The sequence below is a fragment of the Pyrgilauda ruficollis genome, unplaced genomic scaffold (genome assembly GCF_017590135.1).
Source record: "Pyrgilauda ruficollis isolate IOZ18807 unplaced genomic scaffold, ASM1759013v1 scaffold34, whole genome shotgun sequence".
In the NCBI taxonomy this organism is placed as follows: domain Eukaryota; kingdom Metazoa; phylum Chordata; class Aves; order Passeriformes; family Passeridae; genus Pyrgilauda; species Pyrgilauda ruficollis.
In genome coordinates, this window is record NW_024524822.1 from 1,898,861 (window position 1) to 1,912,434 (window position 13,574).

At 50.7% G+C, this 13,574-nt stretch overlaps 1 protein-coding gene across 15 annotated transcripts in view; it reads left to right on the plus strand.

The window, feature by feature from the left end:
- The window catches only part of EHMT1 (euchromatic histone lysine methyltransferase 1), a 121,832-nt gene that overhangs the window by 47,550 nt on the left and 60,708 nt on the right, over nucleotides 1-13,574 (plus strand). For 10 of the 15 annotated variants that reach the window (XM_041474938.1, XM_041474949.1, XM_041474948.1 and 7 more), the window contains exon 2: nucleotides 8,606-8,693. In XM_041474938.1, coding sequence (XP_041330872.1) covers nucleotides 8,606-8,693 — 88 coding nt within the window. Of the gene's footprint in view, nucleotides 1-582; nucleotides 602-2,645; nucleotides 2,813-3,368; nucleotides 4,031-8,605; nucleotides 8,694-13,574 lie in introns of those variants that run through there. The other 5 variants (XM_041474946.1, XM_041474942.1, XM_041474951.1 and 2 more) reach the window with 5 other exon arrangements.

The following is a 13,574-nucleotide window of genomic DNA, read 5'->3' on the forward strand; positions in this document are numbered from 1 at the left end:
CTGTTGGCTGCCACAGACCTCAGTGACATTTGGGATGGACACAGAAGGTCCCAAGGCCTTGGAAGGCACGGACACCCCTGCAGAACACTGACCTGAGCTTGCTGTGCTCCGGGGAGACCCTCAAAGCTGCAATGCAGACACAATATTGAATTTTCAATCAAGGAGCAAGATGTGAAGATGGCATTTAAAAGATTAGAGAGCTTACACAGGACAATCTGTGATACTGATTCTAAATATCTGTCATGTCTCCACTGGACTAGAAATGTGCTCGTTGTTCATCATTCAGAAGAAAAGGAAAAGGCATCAGAAGTCATGAGGAGAGAGCTAAGATTTCTCTTTAACAGTGAAGAGCTGAGGCCTTGACCTGCTGCCTGAGCAGCTCCACCCAGGGAGAAAATGGGCTCTGGGCTTGATGAAGGCTGAAGAGACAACCAAAAACCCACTGAGGTGTGGGAGCTGTGCTGCTGTGTGGTGGTGACACCGGTGTGGCACCGGCCAGAAGCGCCCAACGCTCTGTCCCTGCCGGCTGGGGCCCTTGGGAAGTGTCTGCAGAGACACAGAAAAGCCTGACCTACTTTGGAGGGAAGAGAGAGCTGCCGAGGTCTGGGTTTGGCACTGCTTCTCTGCAAGGGTTAAGAGCCCAAAGTGGGGCCTTTGGGTCTTGGTTTTGTTCTGTTTCGTGTTAACTGACTGTGTGGTGCCAGCACAAGCTCTTGCCCTCATCCCAGAACATGTTTGGGTAGAACTAGGCTGTGTGGCACACATGGGGTGTATTCCTGCAGCTCAGCCTCTGTGAGACCAGCCTTGGGCAGGGGGCAGAGGCAGCTCCATGACCTGGCTCCTGGGAGCTCTCCCATGTGATGCCATCTCTTAAGGAAAGAGTGTTGTGTGCACCTCATGCAATGACAGTGAGTTGTTTTATTCAGGTAAACAAGGAGTTTTAAGGAGCTTCACTCTCCTGGCCAGCTGGTTTGGGGGAGGGCTGGCTTGGTTCCTGCTGCTTCTCTTTGTTTTCCTTTTGCTGCTTTTCCCTGAAGTTTTTCCTTCTTGCCTTCCCGCTCCTGGAGCTGAGAGTGGTCGAGGAATGGCCACAGCGGGGGAGTGACCGTGTGTTGGGGTCAGCCCAAAGGCTCGGGGCACTGATGGCGTGTGCTCCCTGCTTGCAAGCCTTGGAGGACCATATGTTCCTGCAGTGACATGGAATGTCAGTGATATGGAAACAAATCCCTGAGTTTATAATCTTCAACTCCCATTTTCAGCCAGTTTTTTTTTCTGACTCCTCTGAATTCAGAGTTTTGACACCGACCCCTCTTTGCAGACCCTTATGGCCTCTCATGTTTCCAGCGGGATTTGTCCCTCTTGTGCCTCTCTGAGCTCCTTGGTCTCTTGGGTGGAGGATGCGTGTCTGGCTTTGCTGTAGGGTGGTGTTAGTCCTGGAGGGGGGCAGAGGAGGAGGGCAGCCTGCCAGGATTTACAGTAGTCAGGAAAGCAGCAGGAGTGAAGCTCTCAAACTGTACAAGCTAATTGGAAAGCATCCATTAGAAAAAAGAAAAGGAAAATGTAGAAGGGGAGAAAATGTTGAGCAAGCTTTTAAAAAATATTCTGGACTCCAACACAACAACTTGCATCCTCCAAACCAGGTCATTTATTTGTGTTTTTCCTTCAGTCCCCATTGGGAGGGGGAAGGACGTGGAGAAGGGTCGAGGCAGTGGGGGTTAAGAAGGTCTGACGTGCAAGTGTCCTCCGTGCAACACTGCCATACTGTGCCTGAGCAGCACAGTGGCTCTTGCAAAGGAAGCTTTTCACAACTTGTCCTTGTTCCAAGGATGAGGAAACCTCCAGCTCTTCTGGCATTTTCTCTCTGTCATAAGTCAGAGCTGCTTTCACCTGTGAAGTATGATCAGCACAGACAGGGAGAGGGCTGGAACAGAGCGGAGCTCTGAGCAACCTTGCAAGGCTTTTCATGGAGTTCTTGGTGTTAAATGAAGAACATTTCCCCTCCTCCTCTTCTCGTTTTCCTGTGTGCCTGCAAAAATACTCTGGTTTGCATTTAAAGGAGAAAACTGTATGTGCTGGGACTAAGCCAACTTGTTTATTTAAGGGAAATACCATATTTCCAGCCCCTTCTCTCACAGAGGAAGGCTCGGCAGAGGATGGCAGACTGGGCTGGGGATTATATTTTTAGGTGTCATCGAAGCACAGTTGTGATTTGAAGAAGCTAAAAATCATGGCTGGCATTTTGCATCGAGTCCTGTGAGTTCCTCCTCCCCACAGCTCCCACAGGGGTTAACCTCTCCCTCCAAAGCACGTGGATTTTCACCTAAATCAAAGAGCAAAAAAGGAGAAAAAAGAAACAAAAACCATCAGAAAAAACAACAAACCCATCACCATCACCCCCCAGGCTTCTACTTTGCCATGCTTTCGCAGTTTGCCTGCCCCCAAGGGGGTGTTTGTGGCGGGGGCCGGGGCTCTGGGCAGGGACACGGGCCCTGTGTCCCTGTCAAAAGATGGCAGGTCCGTGTGTCCGTAAACAATGCGGTTATGAAATGGCAGCGCGGCCGCGCTGAGCATGCTCGGGAGCTGCCTGTAGGGGGAGGCGAGCCAGAAAGATGATCTAATTCCGTGCAATTCTTGGGATTGAAGGAAAAGACCAGGCTCCACTCTTAATGACAGAGCAGAAAAACCAGGCCCCACGCCGGGGACGAAGCCCGTAGGCCATGGAGGACAGGGTGTGAGGATCTCCCACCTCCAGGACTTCGGGTGCTGGGCAGCGCTGTGTCGCTTTCTCGCCCTCCAGCAGAGTAAGGCCTTGGTGAGGTTTTGCTGTAGTTACTAGAGGGACAGGCCCGAGGGTGCAAGTTTTATGATTATGTTTATTTTCATTATTATTTTGTCTTTTTTTCCCCTCCTTCTCCCCGTCCGCTTTCCCGGCTCACAGGCACCGCTGTCTCGCTGCTTGGCCGCTCGATGGCCGGAGGTGACCCAGGTGGAGGTGGTGTGGGCAGCTCAGCCAGGCCCTCGTGGTCCCATGGGAACCCATGAGAGGCTTTCCCTCCTCTGCTGCCCCATGTGCCCTTTGGCTGGGCACCATGGGGATGGGCAGGGGGACAGGGACCTGCTCCGCCGGCTGCGGTGCTTTGGGGTGGGAGGAAGAGGAGCGTGGGGGCTGAAGAGGTACCTGAGCCCCGTTGATGGGGGTGAGCTGCCTCCCAGCTCCCCTGCCCTGGACTGCTGGAATCTGCTTGCTCCAGGCTCCTCTTGATGCTCTGGTTTTGTCCTGGCTCAGCCAGTTCCTGGGGACTGGGTGTTTCTGAAATGGCTGGTTTGCTTTTGCTAGAGATAGTGATGAATCTTGATCTCCATTTTAGGGTTTTCTTCCCCCCCCTCCCCTCCTGGGGCCTAGGAGAGGGCAGGCAGCAGCTGGACTCCTTGCTACCCTCAGCCTGTGGAAGGAGGGGATGCCTTTGTCTGCTCTGGATTTACATTTGCCTGCACACACAAGTTGCACTGGCTTTAACTCTACTGGGATGCAGCTAGATGGGCCTGGAAGCAGTGAGGAAGTGTAAATCGATCTCCCCTTTCCAAGAGGGCACGGGCTCTGCAGACCCCCCCTTGCCTGAAGCCTGCACGCCGTCGTGGAATGCCTTGTCTTGGGAGAAGTCACTTTAAGTCCTGTTGTGTTTCGTGCACGTGTCTCCGTGTTCCCAGCTGTTGCATGCAGGGACTTGCACCTCTTTCTGTGCTTCCCCCCTTCTCAGGGAGTCGACGTGTGCGGCTGGAACAGGAGAGAGGACATGGGGGTTGAGAAGGAAATGTTTCTTTTCTATGGAGAATAGACTGGATGAAAGGATTTCAGGAGACAAAAGAATTGCAAAGAATTTGATTTGGGAGCAAACTTCAGGCTGAGGGCAGTGCTTGTTGTGAGCTGCAGATAAAATTCCATGTTCACATGATTGCATGAGGCTTATAAGGAAGTGGCCTTAGCCTGAAAAAAAGGAGCTTTGAGACTGGTGACTGCTTTGTAGGCCAGGTATGCTGGTGGTTGTGTTTCCTTCCTTCTCCAGATCAAATGCTTCTGTTGCTTCTAATGACAGGCCCGTGGTCAGTGTCCCCATGAGCCTTGAGCCCAGGCCTTACCCAAGCACAGTGCTGAGATCTGCAATGAGCAGCCTCCCCGTGCCTACAAAAGAAACACTCTCTTTCTACAAGCATTCTCTTAATCATTACTTCCTATATAATTAACTACAAAATGTTTGTCTTCTCTTCAAGGCAAAGGTTATTACGAGCAGGCTGGTTTGGGTTGTGTTATTTCAATTTATATTTTTTTTTTAGGAGAAGGAGGGAAAAAAATGAGTGAATAAGAATCTGCTGCTGCTCGAGTTGTATCATTTGTTGAGAGATTTACCTCTGCCTTGCTCCATCATTGCTGCAGCCCTCATTTTCCTGGCTGGTGGGAGCTTTTCCTGGGGTCGTGTCCTGAGTGGGGTCTCGTGTCACCTCGGAGGGGTTGGTGACCAGCTGGAGGCTGGGTCCAGGCAGGATCAGTGCTGTCCATCCCGCAGAGGTGTTGGTGCATGCGCTGCCCTGGATGGGAACAGGCATTTGAGGGGTCTCCTGCTCCCAGCCCTCTTCCAGCTGGACCTGCTGTGTGTGCACAGCTCTGCTCACAGTAACACTGCTGCGAGCTTCGGGTTCCCAGACCGTTGATTTTTAAGACATAAAAAAAAAAAAAAAAAAAAAAAAAAAAAGACCCTGGTGAAGGTAGACATCTTGGCACCTCAGCCTGCGCTCCTTCCCGGGCTGCCGGGAGAGCAGAGAGCTCGGGCTCATGATGTAACTCTGGTCCCTTGGGCTCGGTAAGCTGCAATATGTTGGAGTTTTGCTGTGCATGTGTTGTCTTTGCCTATAAAACCTGTTTGGACCTTTGCGAAGGGCACCCGGATGGCTGATGAAAATACCAAGGAGAGGAGGCTGCGAAAGCTCTTTCTGTGTTTCCCAGCTTTGTTCTTTTTCTCTTCTTTCTTTTCCCTGTTTCTTTTTTTTTTTTTTTTTTTTATGGGCTTTTTTTTTTTTTATAGCTTTTGCCTAAAGCAAGAGATGCTACTTCATTACTATGATTTTTTTTTTTTATGGGCTTTTTTTTTTTTTTTTTTTTTTGTTTTTTGTTTTTTTTTTTTTTTTTTTTTGTTTGTTTTAAAGGCACCACTGTAGTTTGTAGTCATCATCTGGTTTGGAAATGCTGCAGAGCCTTTCCTTGGCCGGTCTGACCTGTCTTCCATCCCCTCCAAAGACCTCATGGAGGAGAGGAAGCTTGTTTTCTTGTAAACAGAGGCAGAGAGGAAAAAACTAAACCAGCAGTAGCTCCTCTGCTTGGATCCTCATGGCTCTTAAAGCCTTTTCAAAGACCCAATCAGTCTTTCTTCAGATGCACTAATTTTTTCTACCACTTGAAACCTAAAAATTAAGGGTTGGGGGGGGCAAGAATGCTTCGTGGCTGGTTGTGTGTGCTCTTTATGGAGGTTCTCCAGCCACGGATGGTTAATAATCAGTCTGGGGTGGGCGAGGGAATGGAGGCAGACGGCTGCGGGAAAGGGGGAAAGGAGGAAAAAAATAAATGGAGCGAGTGAGACTTTTATTGTGAAGCAGCGTGTGCTTGGCAGTTGGCTTTGTTGGGACTGCTGCAAGAGCAGACATTTCTCGGCGGGGAGGGTGGGTATAGGATTTCCCTGCCAATCGGGAGCGGACGGATGGGGCATGGGGAGGGTGAGCAGAAAGGGAAGTTTGCTCTGGATTTAAGGGAGGGGAGGGCAAGGAAACCCAACACACACTCACACACACACTCACACACACACGCACACACAAAAGCTGGAGGTATTGACACTTGCGGTGGAGTTGGTGCTAAGTTGGCTGGGTGGAGCTGGGTGGGAATGAATGGTGCTGGGTGCCCCATGGGTGCCCCATGGGTGCCCCTCGGTGCTGGGCGCCGATGGAGCAAGGACGGGAGAGCGCTGGCCTGGGGGGACGAGGCTTCGAGGGCTTTGCAGGGGTTTCCTGTAGCTTCCTTCTGATCTAAATGCTTCAAAATTCACAGTTGGCTTTTAATTTTATTTTTATTTTTAATTATTCCTTTATTTTCTACCTTGATGCTGAGTTTTTGTTGGGAAGTTGTAACGTTGTCGCCTCTGCTAGTGAGGGGTTTGTCTCTGAGGTAGGAAGCAGGAGAGCCTGGGAGATGCCACCTCAGCCAGCCTTGCCTTGGCACCCAGCTTTTGTACTCTCAAAGGGCAAAAGTGATGGTTTCTCTCTTGGAGTTGGGAATTCTGCTTTGAGAGCTGAGCAGGCAGCTCTGAGCTGCTGGTGACTGCAGCGAGCAGGGAGGGTGCTCAAGGTTGCATTGACTCCAGGGTTCCTGCAGTGGCTTTTGCTCATGGGCAAGCAGCAGCAATGCCTCTGAGGAAGGGAGAGCATGGGCAATGTCTGGAGTGAGGATATTGCTTAGAAAACACAGAAAAACTCACGCTCAGATGACGAAGAATGGCCCCTGGAAATCCTGGGGCTTCTTGTATGAGTCAGTGGAGGAGCAGGAATATCAAGACCTCTCCTTGTTGCAACAAAGGTTGGGAAAACAAACTGGTCCCTGTTAGACTGACTGAGGCTCTTTATTTGCTGCTGGTGCCTGTGACCAGGGCCTGGGTGCCTCTGGCTGTGGTGGGAGCCAGGGGTGCCCTCGAGCACTCTGAGCTCTCTTTGCTCAGGTCTTGCAGGAGGATAATCCATGAGAAAAACTGAGGTTATTCCCAGTTTACAAGAGGTCTGACTAGAGGAGATGTATGGTTTACAAGCTCATGTTTGCAGCAAGAATATGGTTAGCAAATGAATAAATAAAACAGCTGCTCTAAGTTCAGAGTTTGGGCTGTGTTTTATGGTCATTTCTCAATGGAAGCTGTTGGCCAGCGTCTGCTGAAGGTAGGTTCTGTGTCAGGCTGGGCTGAGCTGAGCTTTCTAGTGCTCACAGCAGCTTTTTGGTCTGTGACTGGAGATCTGAAGGTGCTGTGCTCGGAGCACAAGTTGCTGGTGCTGAGAGCACTGCGATGTGGCTGGGTTTGTGTCTGATTGTGCTCGGGGCAGGCTGGGGACAGGCAGGGACAGGCAGCCACCCACAGCCTCTGTCCTGTGCTGCAGGAGCCATCCTTGAAGTGCCCTTATCTCCAGACCTGGCAGGTGGTGGAGGCTTTCCCAGGAATCTGTCTCCCTGCTTCCCTTGGTGTGTGTCTCTGCCATGGTGGATTTGGGTGCAGGACAGGGCGATCCTGCAGGGATTTGGGGCTGGATGAGCCCTGCATGGGGCTGGGAGCTGCTCTGCAGCCCCTGCCAGCACAGGGCATTGCACTGAGTTCACCAGCCTGGCAGGGTGGCTGGTGACAGCAGCAGCAGCACCAAAGCCCATCTCCCCTGCCAGCTCTGGACAATCCCACGCAGGCATGGGCAAGCTGCTGGGAAGGGCTGGGAGCTGCCACACTGGGCTCATCCCCCTCACTTGCTCTAAGGGAGGTGGGCAGGTTGTTTTTCTTTCTTTATCACCCAGTGATCTTTAAACCCTGTGATTTGCATGGCTGCAGGCACCATCTGCTCCCTGTGCTGGCCTACAGCAGTTGGCTTGACCTGGGCTTATTCTTGTGCTGTGGCGCCGGCAGTGCTGGACCCCAGCTCTGCAGGGCACTCCCCATCCCTGCCTCCACTCCAGTTCTCTCCTTAAACACAGCTGTGGCAAAGACCCCTTCTAGTTCAGTTTTTTAAAATACCATTTTCCTTCTTGTTTATTTTGGTAGTAGGTTTTTGTTTTCTTGGTTCAGTCTTGCCTCTTCAAAATAGAGAACGAGAAGGTATTAAGGCTGCAAACCTGAGCTAACAATGTGGTGCCAAGCGTGTGAAAGGCAGAGGAGATGAGCAGGTGTTCCATTTTTACGTAATTTAAAAATTTTTTTTTAAAGAGGGGGAAAAAGAAAAATTGCTTTCTATAGAATTAAAAATAGAGCTCATTAACTTTAATAAACATGGATGTTGTGAATGAGGAGGTAGCTGTAGCTGACTGATGGTTTGCAATTTTGGATGTTCATTTGAATGAGCTGCAAAAAAACTCAACCAAGCCACCAAAAGCACATGGGCTGGAAATGTTGATAAATGAGGTCGTAGTGAGAAGCCTGATAGATCTGCCTCCCCCACCCAAAGGCTAAAAAGTTTTGGGGGAGTCAGAGTCACCTCCTCAAGATGTCTTTCACGCAGACGGATTCAGCTGGATTCCCAGGCACGTTGCACTGGGAAAATCTGTCTGGCTGCATCCAACCCTGACCTGGGAGGTGCCAGCCCTGGGCACAGCCTGGAGCCCCTGTGCTCCTTGGGCTGTCAGCCTGGGCCAGCCTTGCCGTGTTTTATCTGTGACCTGTGCCTTGGTGGCAGCTTCCTGGCAGCCTTTATTTTGCAGAGGGAGGTTTGGCTGTGCTGTAAACAGGATGTGTCCATGATTGTCTCTTCTTTTGAATGCACTGTGTGTCTGAGCACTGAGCTCAACCCTGATATTTCTGTTTTTTCTTCTCCCCCACCGTAGCGAGCAGTGCTGAGTAAGGGAGAGCCAAGGAAAGACGGCTGCATGAAGACTGAGCTGCTGAAAGACATCACCAACAACAAAGAGGAAGGTGAGCACCTGCCCTGGTTGAGGGTCAGAGCTGGCTCGTGAGGTGGGCACGTGATAGGGACAAAAGTGGGGGCTCGGACATGTGCTCCGTGCCCCCAGCAGCTCAGGTGTGCTCCCACAAACACAGGCTCCCTTCTCCTGTGTTTATTCTCAGCAGGGCTCTTCCACTGGAGATGCAGATTTGCTTTTCTGTCCATCCCTCACCACTCCCCTGAAGGAGATCTAATTTTCACTTCTGCATTGGTGTGAAGTGCACAGGAGTTACTTTGAACTTCCTGTGTGTGGCTGGTTTGAGCTGAACTCTGATCCCTCCCCACAATGACCTTTTCCTCCCTCTAGGAATGTTGACTTTCTGTTTTGCTGTGGGTTTCTCTGGTGCTGCAGAGAAGCTCCAATGACTGCAGGGTGGCTGGAGGGGTCAGACACCCCACACCTCGTGGCTCCTGTGGGGGAGCTGCAGCTTTTGGTGTGCAGGATGCAGCACAGTTTCAATTGACAAAGTCTTTTCCTGCAGGGTTGTCTTTGAGTTACATGCACACAAATCTAAGGGCTTAATAAATGTGTCAATGGGATTAGGGAAAAAAAACCCACCACTCTTTATCTTTCCCCCAATTCCCTCCTTTCTTTCCATTTTTTATTATTCCTGGACTAGTTACTTCTCACAGCTCTTCAGGGATTTGGTGTATTTTTGTTCTCCTTTCCATAATAGAGCATTATGAAAGCACTGAACTAGCCCCATCGAAATCCCTACTCTTATCTAGAAGCAAAATTTTGGACTTAATTCAGTTGTGTGTGAGTACAGCATTGCTTTTTCTTTCTTTTCTGTCCAGCATAATGTTTTGTCAAGTTGCTGTAGTTAGAAAGTAAAGCTCAGAACAGGCAGAGATACTGAATTCTGTGTCAGGTGCTTGGATGTTAACTGGGAGCACAGGAATCCTGCTGCCTGCGGTGGTGGCACAGGGACATCTGGTCTGGGCAGAGCAGGGACAAAGTCTGAGGTGTCAGGAGGTGCTAATGGGAGGTTGTGTTGCTCTGGGGGAAACTCACTTTGATCCCTTGCCTTTCCTAGCTCAGGATTATAAAGCTTGTTTGTGTAGCTCTAGGTTGATGTTAAGGTGTCAAGAATCTGTGGAGGTAAAAAATCCAAAAGGAGGGTGGGAAGAGACATTTCTGTGCCTCTTGACTGACTTTGACTTGGAGCAAATGCTGTATCAGAAGGAAGCTGAGAGCCCTCCCTGTGCAGAGACAGTCTCGAGGTTTCACAAGGTGCTGAAATTCCAACCACTCCAGTCTATTGTCCAGCTCTATTCCCAGGGAAAGGAGGCTCCTAAATGTGAGTCTCTGTTCTTCTGGAATGTTCAGAAGGTGTCCTTGACTCCCCAGGCACACCATGAGTGTCACAGACTGCAGTGTGTATGCTGCTGTGCTGGGACATTGTCCCTGCTGCCCCTGACTCCCCAGCTGGCATCCTGGGAGGATCATCACTGCCAGAACTTTGGTTCACAGCCCAAAAGCCTGTTAATAACAGTGTTTAGTGCTGGCACAGAATTCATATTTTTGACTGTTGCATGAACGTGAAATCATTCCAGCAGGCTTGCAGGATGGCATGGAATAGTTTCTTTGAGCCCAGTTTCCTGCCTCGGGGATGGAGCTGGGATGTATGGACTGGAAAAGCACCCTGAAGTCTCAGCTTCCTCTCTTCAAGTTCTCTTGAACAGTCATTTCCCTTTAGTGAGGAGGATGGTGCTGCTATCTTTGTCAGTGGCACAGACTGGCTTGGTTTGGGCTGCTGACGGTGTGCTTGGTGGGAGCCATGGCTGCAGTGTGTGACTGAACCTGCTCTGGATCATGTTCCCTTTGGGAAAACCCCCTGGCAGGTAACCTGACAATATTAAACCTGACATCTAAACTTCCAGGGGCTTGAAGCTGCAGATCCAAAGGCTGGCTAAAGGTGCTGTTTGGGCTAAAAGCTTACTGGGAATTGCTCTGTTTTCCCCTCTTTTCACTCCCTCCTGCCTCCTGCTGTTGTTGAGGACAGGTCAGATCCCCATTGGAATTGTGTTAGCACATCCCATAGCTCCACTGCTGCCTCTGAATGGCACCAGTTCCCCCTCTGTGCAAACTTGAGCTTTGCCTGAGTCTAGGACAAGACAGGAAATTCATGTAGCTTGAAGCCTTGGCTGACATTAGGGGTCTGACCCCAAGCAAGGCCTGCCAGCTGCAGTGGTGCCTGTGAGCACTGCCTGCCTCCAGCACTGATGAACACCATCCTGGTGGAGATCTGCATGAACATCTCTTGCAGGGAAGGCTCCTGCTCTGGTAGCTGAGCTGCTCCAGTTCATAATCACAGAATCACAGACTGGTCTGGGCTGGAAGAGACCTCAAAGCTCATCTCATTCCACCCCCTGCCCTGGACCCGGGTGCTCTGAGCCACATCCAGCCTGGCCCTCACTGATGTGCTGCTTTGAGGCAGTGGACCCTTCCTGGTGGTCGTCAGCCTTCATTTGGGACATCTCAGCGGCTGGTTGTTGGTGTTTGGGATGGGGTGCGTGCTCTCAGGGAACATCCTGAGGGTGGGACGCCCTTGGGTGGGCAGCTGTGGTGTTCTGTTCCTCTACAGGAACGTGTTGCAGAAGTGCCCTGTGGTTCCCACCTGGGCTGTCCTCTTCTGCCTTCATCCTGATAAAGAGAAATAATTGAACTCTAAATGTAATGTATTTGTAGGAACAAGCTCTTTGCATGTTCCAGCACTTTCATTTCCAGTTTTTGGGGTGAATCCCAGCGTGTGGAAGTTGTTCACTAGGCTCAGTGTCCCTGTCTGTGTAAAATTGCTTAACGCAGATAGAAAAAAGCTGTGGATGAGGCTGTTTTGTGGTCCATGGGAAATGCTCCAGTTCAGTTTCACATGTGGGTGTGAGCTCAGGTCCATACTTCCCTTTGACAGGGTGGGGAAGGGGGCAGGGAGATGGGAGATGAGTGGAAAAAAGCTTTTATTAGGCCATATTGTCTTTAGTCTGACTCAGAGAGAAACTATTAAAAAGTGGTTTCTTTGCAAGGATTGCAAGTGAATTCAGCTCTCCTCGTGTGCTTCACTCCCAGCTCTGCGTCTCCCTTGACCTTTCAAGGCAAACCACTCCTTTTCTGGTTCCCCAAGCCCAGGGGTGGAAAGTTCCAGTAAAGCAGCAGCACAAAGGAGCAGAAATGGGTGTTGGGAACTAAATTCTCCATTTGCTCCTGTGTTTCTGAGCCTTCACCCAAGGCAGATGCTTTACAAGAGCCACAGTGCTGGAGCCTAGTGCTGGGTGAGACCTGCACACTCACTGCTCTCAGATAAACTTCAGTCTGCTTTGAGAGACTGTCAGGGGTTTAAATTCCTGGAGGGACCTTTTTTTTTTTTCCTTTTTCTGCCTCTTATTGCAGATAGGAAGCTGCTGTGAGCACAGGAAGTGCTGCTTTCCACTGAGCAGCTGCAGTCTTTGCATTCCCAGGTGCAGGGATGGCAGCTTGAAAGGAGGGAAGGACTAATCTGCTCTCCTCAGGTACTTGGCACTGGGATCCCCTGCTGAGGCTGCCAGCAGGAGGCCAGGCAGAGCAAAGTGATGCTTCAGGATTTGACACGTTCACCCAGCTGTGCACCAAGCACTCCCTGGGCTTGGGACCCTTGCTGCAGGAGGGATGTGCCTGGGGCAGCCCTGGAGCAGGAGTGTCCCTTGGGCACAGCTGGGCTGTGACAACAGGGCCCCATCCCATGGCAGAGGGATGAATGAGTTTCATGAGGCTCTTAACCTGCTCTGAGTCATTAAACTGTTGAATCAGTTTAACTGTTAATGTTCAAACTGTGTCCTGGGGGCCAAGGGAAGGCTGGAGGGCATTTTGGTGTGGCCAGCAGGTCAGGGGAGATGATCCTTCCTTTCTACTCGACCACATCTGGAGTTTTGGGTTCAGTTCTGGTCTTCATGGTTCAAGAAGGACAAGGAGCTGCTGGAGAGGGTCCAAAGGTGATGAGGGGTCTGGAGCATCTCTCATCTGAGGAGAGACTGCAGGAGCTAGGTGTGGTTGTCTGGAGCAGAGCAGTCTCAGAGGGGATCTGATTAGTGCACATAAATATCCCCCAGGGGTGTCAGAGGATGGTGCCAGACTCTGTTCTGTGGTTCTAGTGACAGGACAGGGAGCAATGGCCATAAACTAAAACATAAAAAGTTCCACCTCAGAGGATGGTGCCAGACTCTGTTCTGTGGTTCTAGTGACAGGACAGGGAGCAATGGCCATAAACTAAAACATAAAAAGTTCCACCTCAGAGGATGGTGCCAGACTCTGTTCTGTGGTTCCAGTGACAGGACAGGGAGCAATGGCCATAAACTAAAACACAAGAAGTTCCACCCCAACATGAGGAAGGGAAAAAGAGCTCTGGATCAGGTGCCCGGGGAGGGTGTGGAGTCTCCCTCTCTGGAGACATTCCAAACCCACCTGGACACGTTCCTGTGTTACCTGTTCCAGGTGACCCTGCCTTGGCAGGGACTTGGACTGGATGATCTTCAGAGATCCCTTCCAACCCCTGTGATTCTGAGTCCCCAGCAGCATCCCCAGCCCAGAGGCCAGGTGCTGAATCCCAGTAACCCAACCTGTGTAACCTCAGTGTTGAGCACTCACAGCAGAAGTTGATTCCTCTTGTTTTCTAGTTTACTTTTCCTGTTTTTGCATCTTGGTGTGCAGGGTCACAGTGCTCCATGGAGGAGTGACATCTGAGTCTGGAAATACCTGGACACCAATCCATCTTCACAAGGGCTTGGGGGGAAAGAAGAGACCATCAATAACTCACCCCAGAGAGGAACTTCTACCTGAAAATACATTTGTCTGCATTTCCTGGCTTCAAAATGCTCTG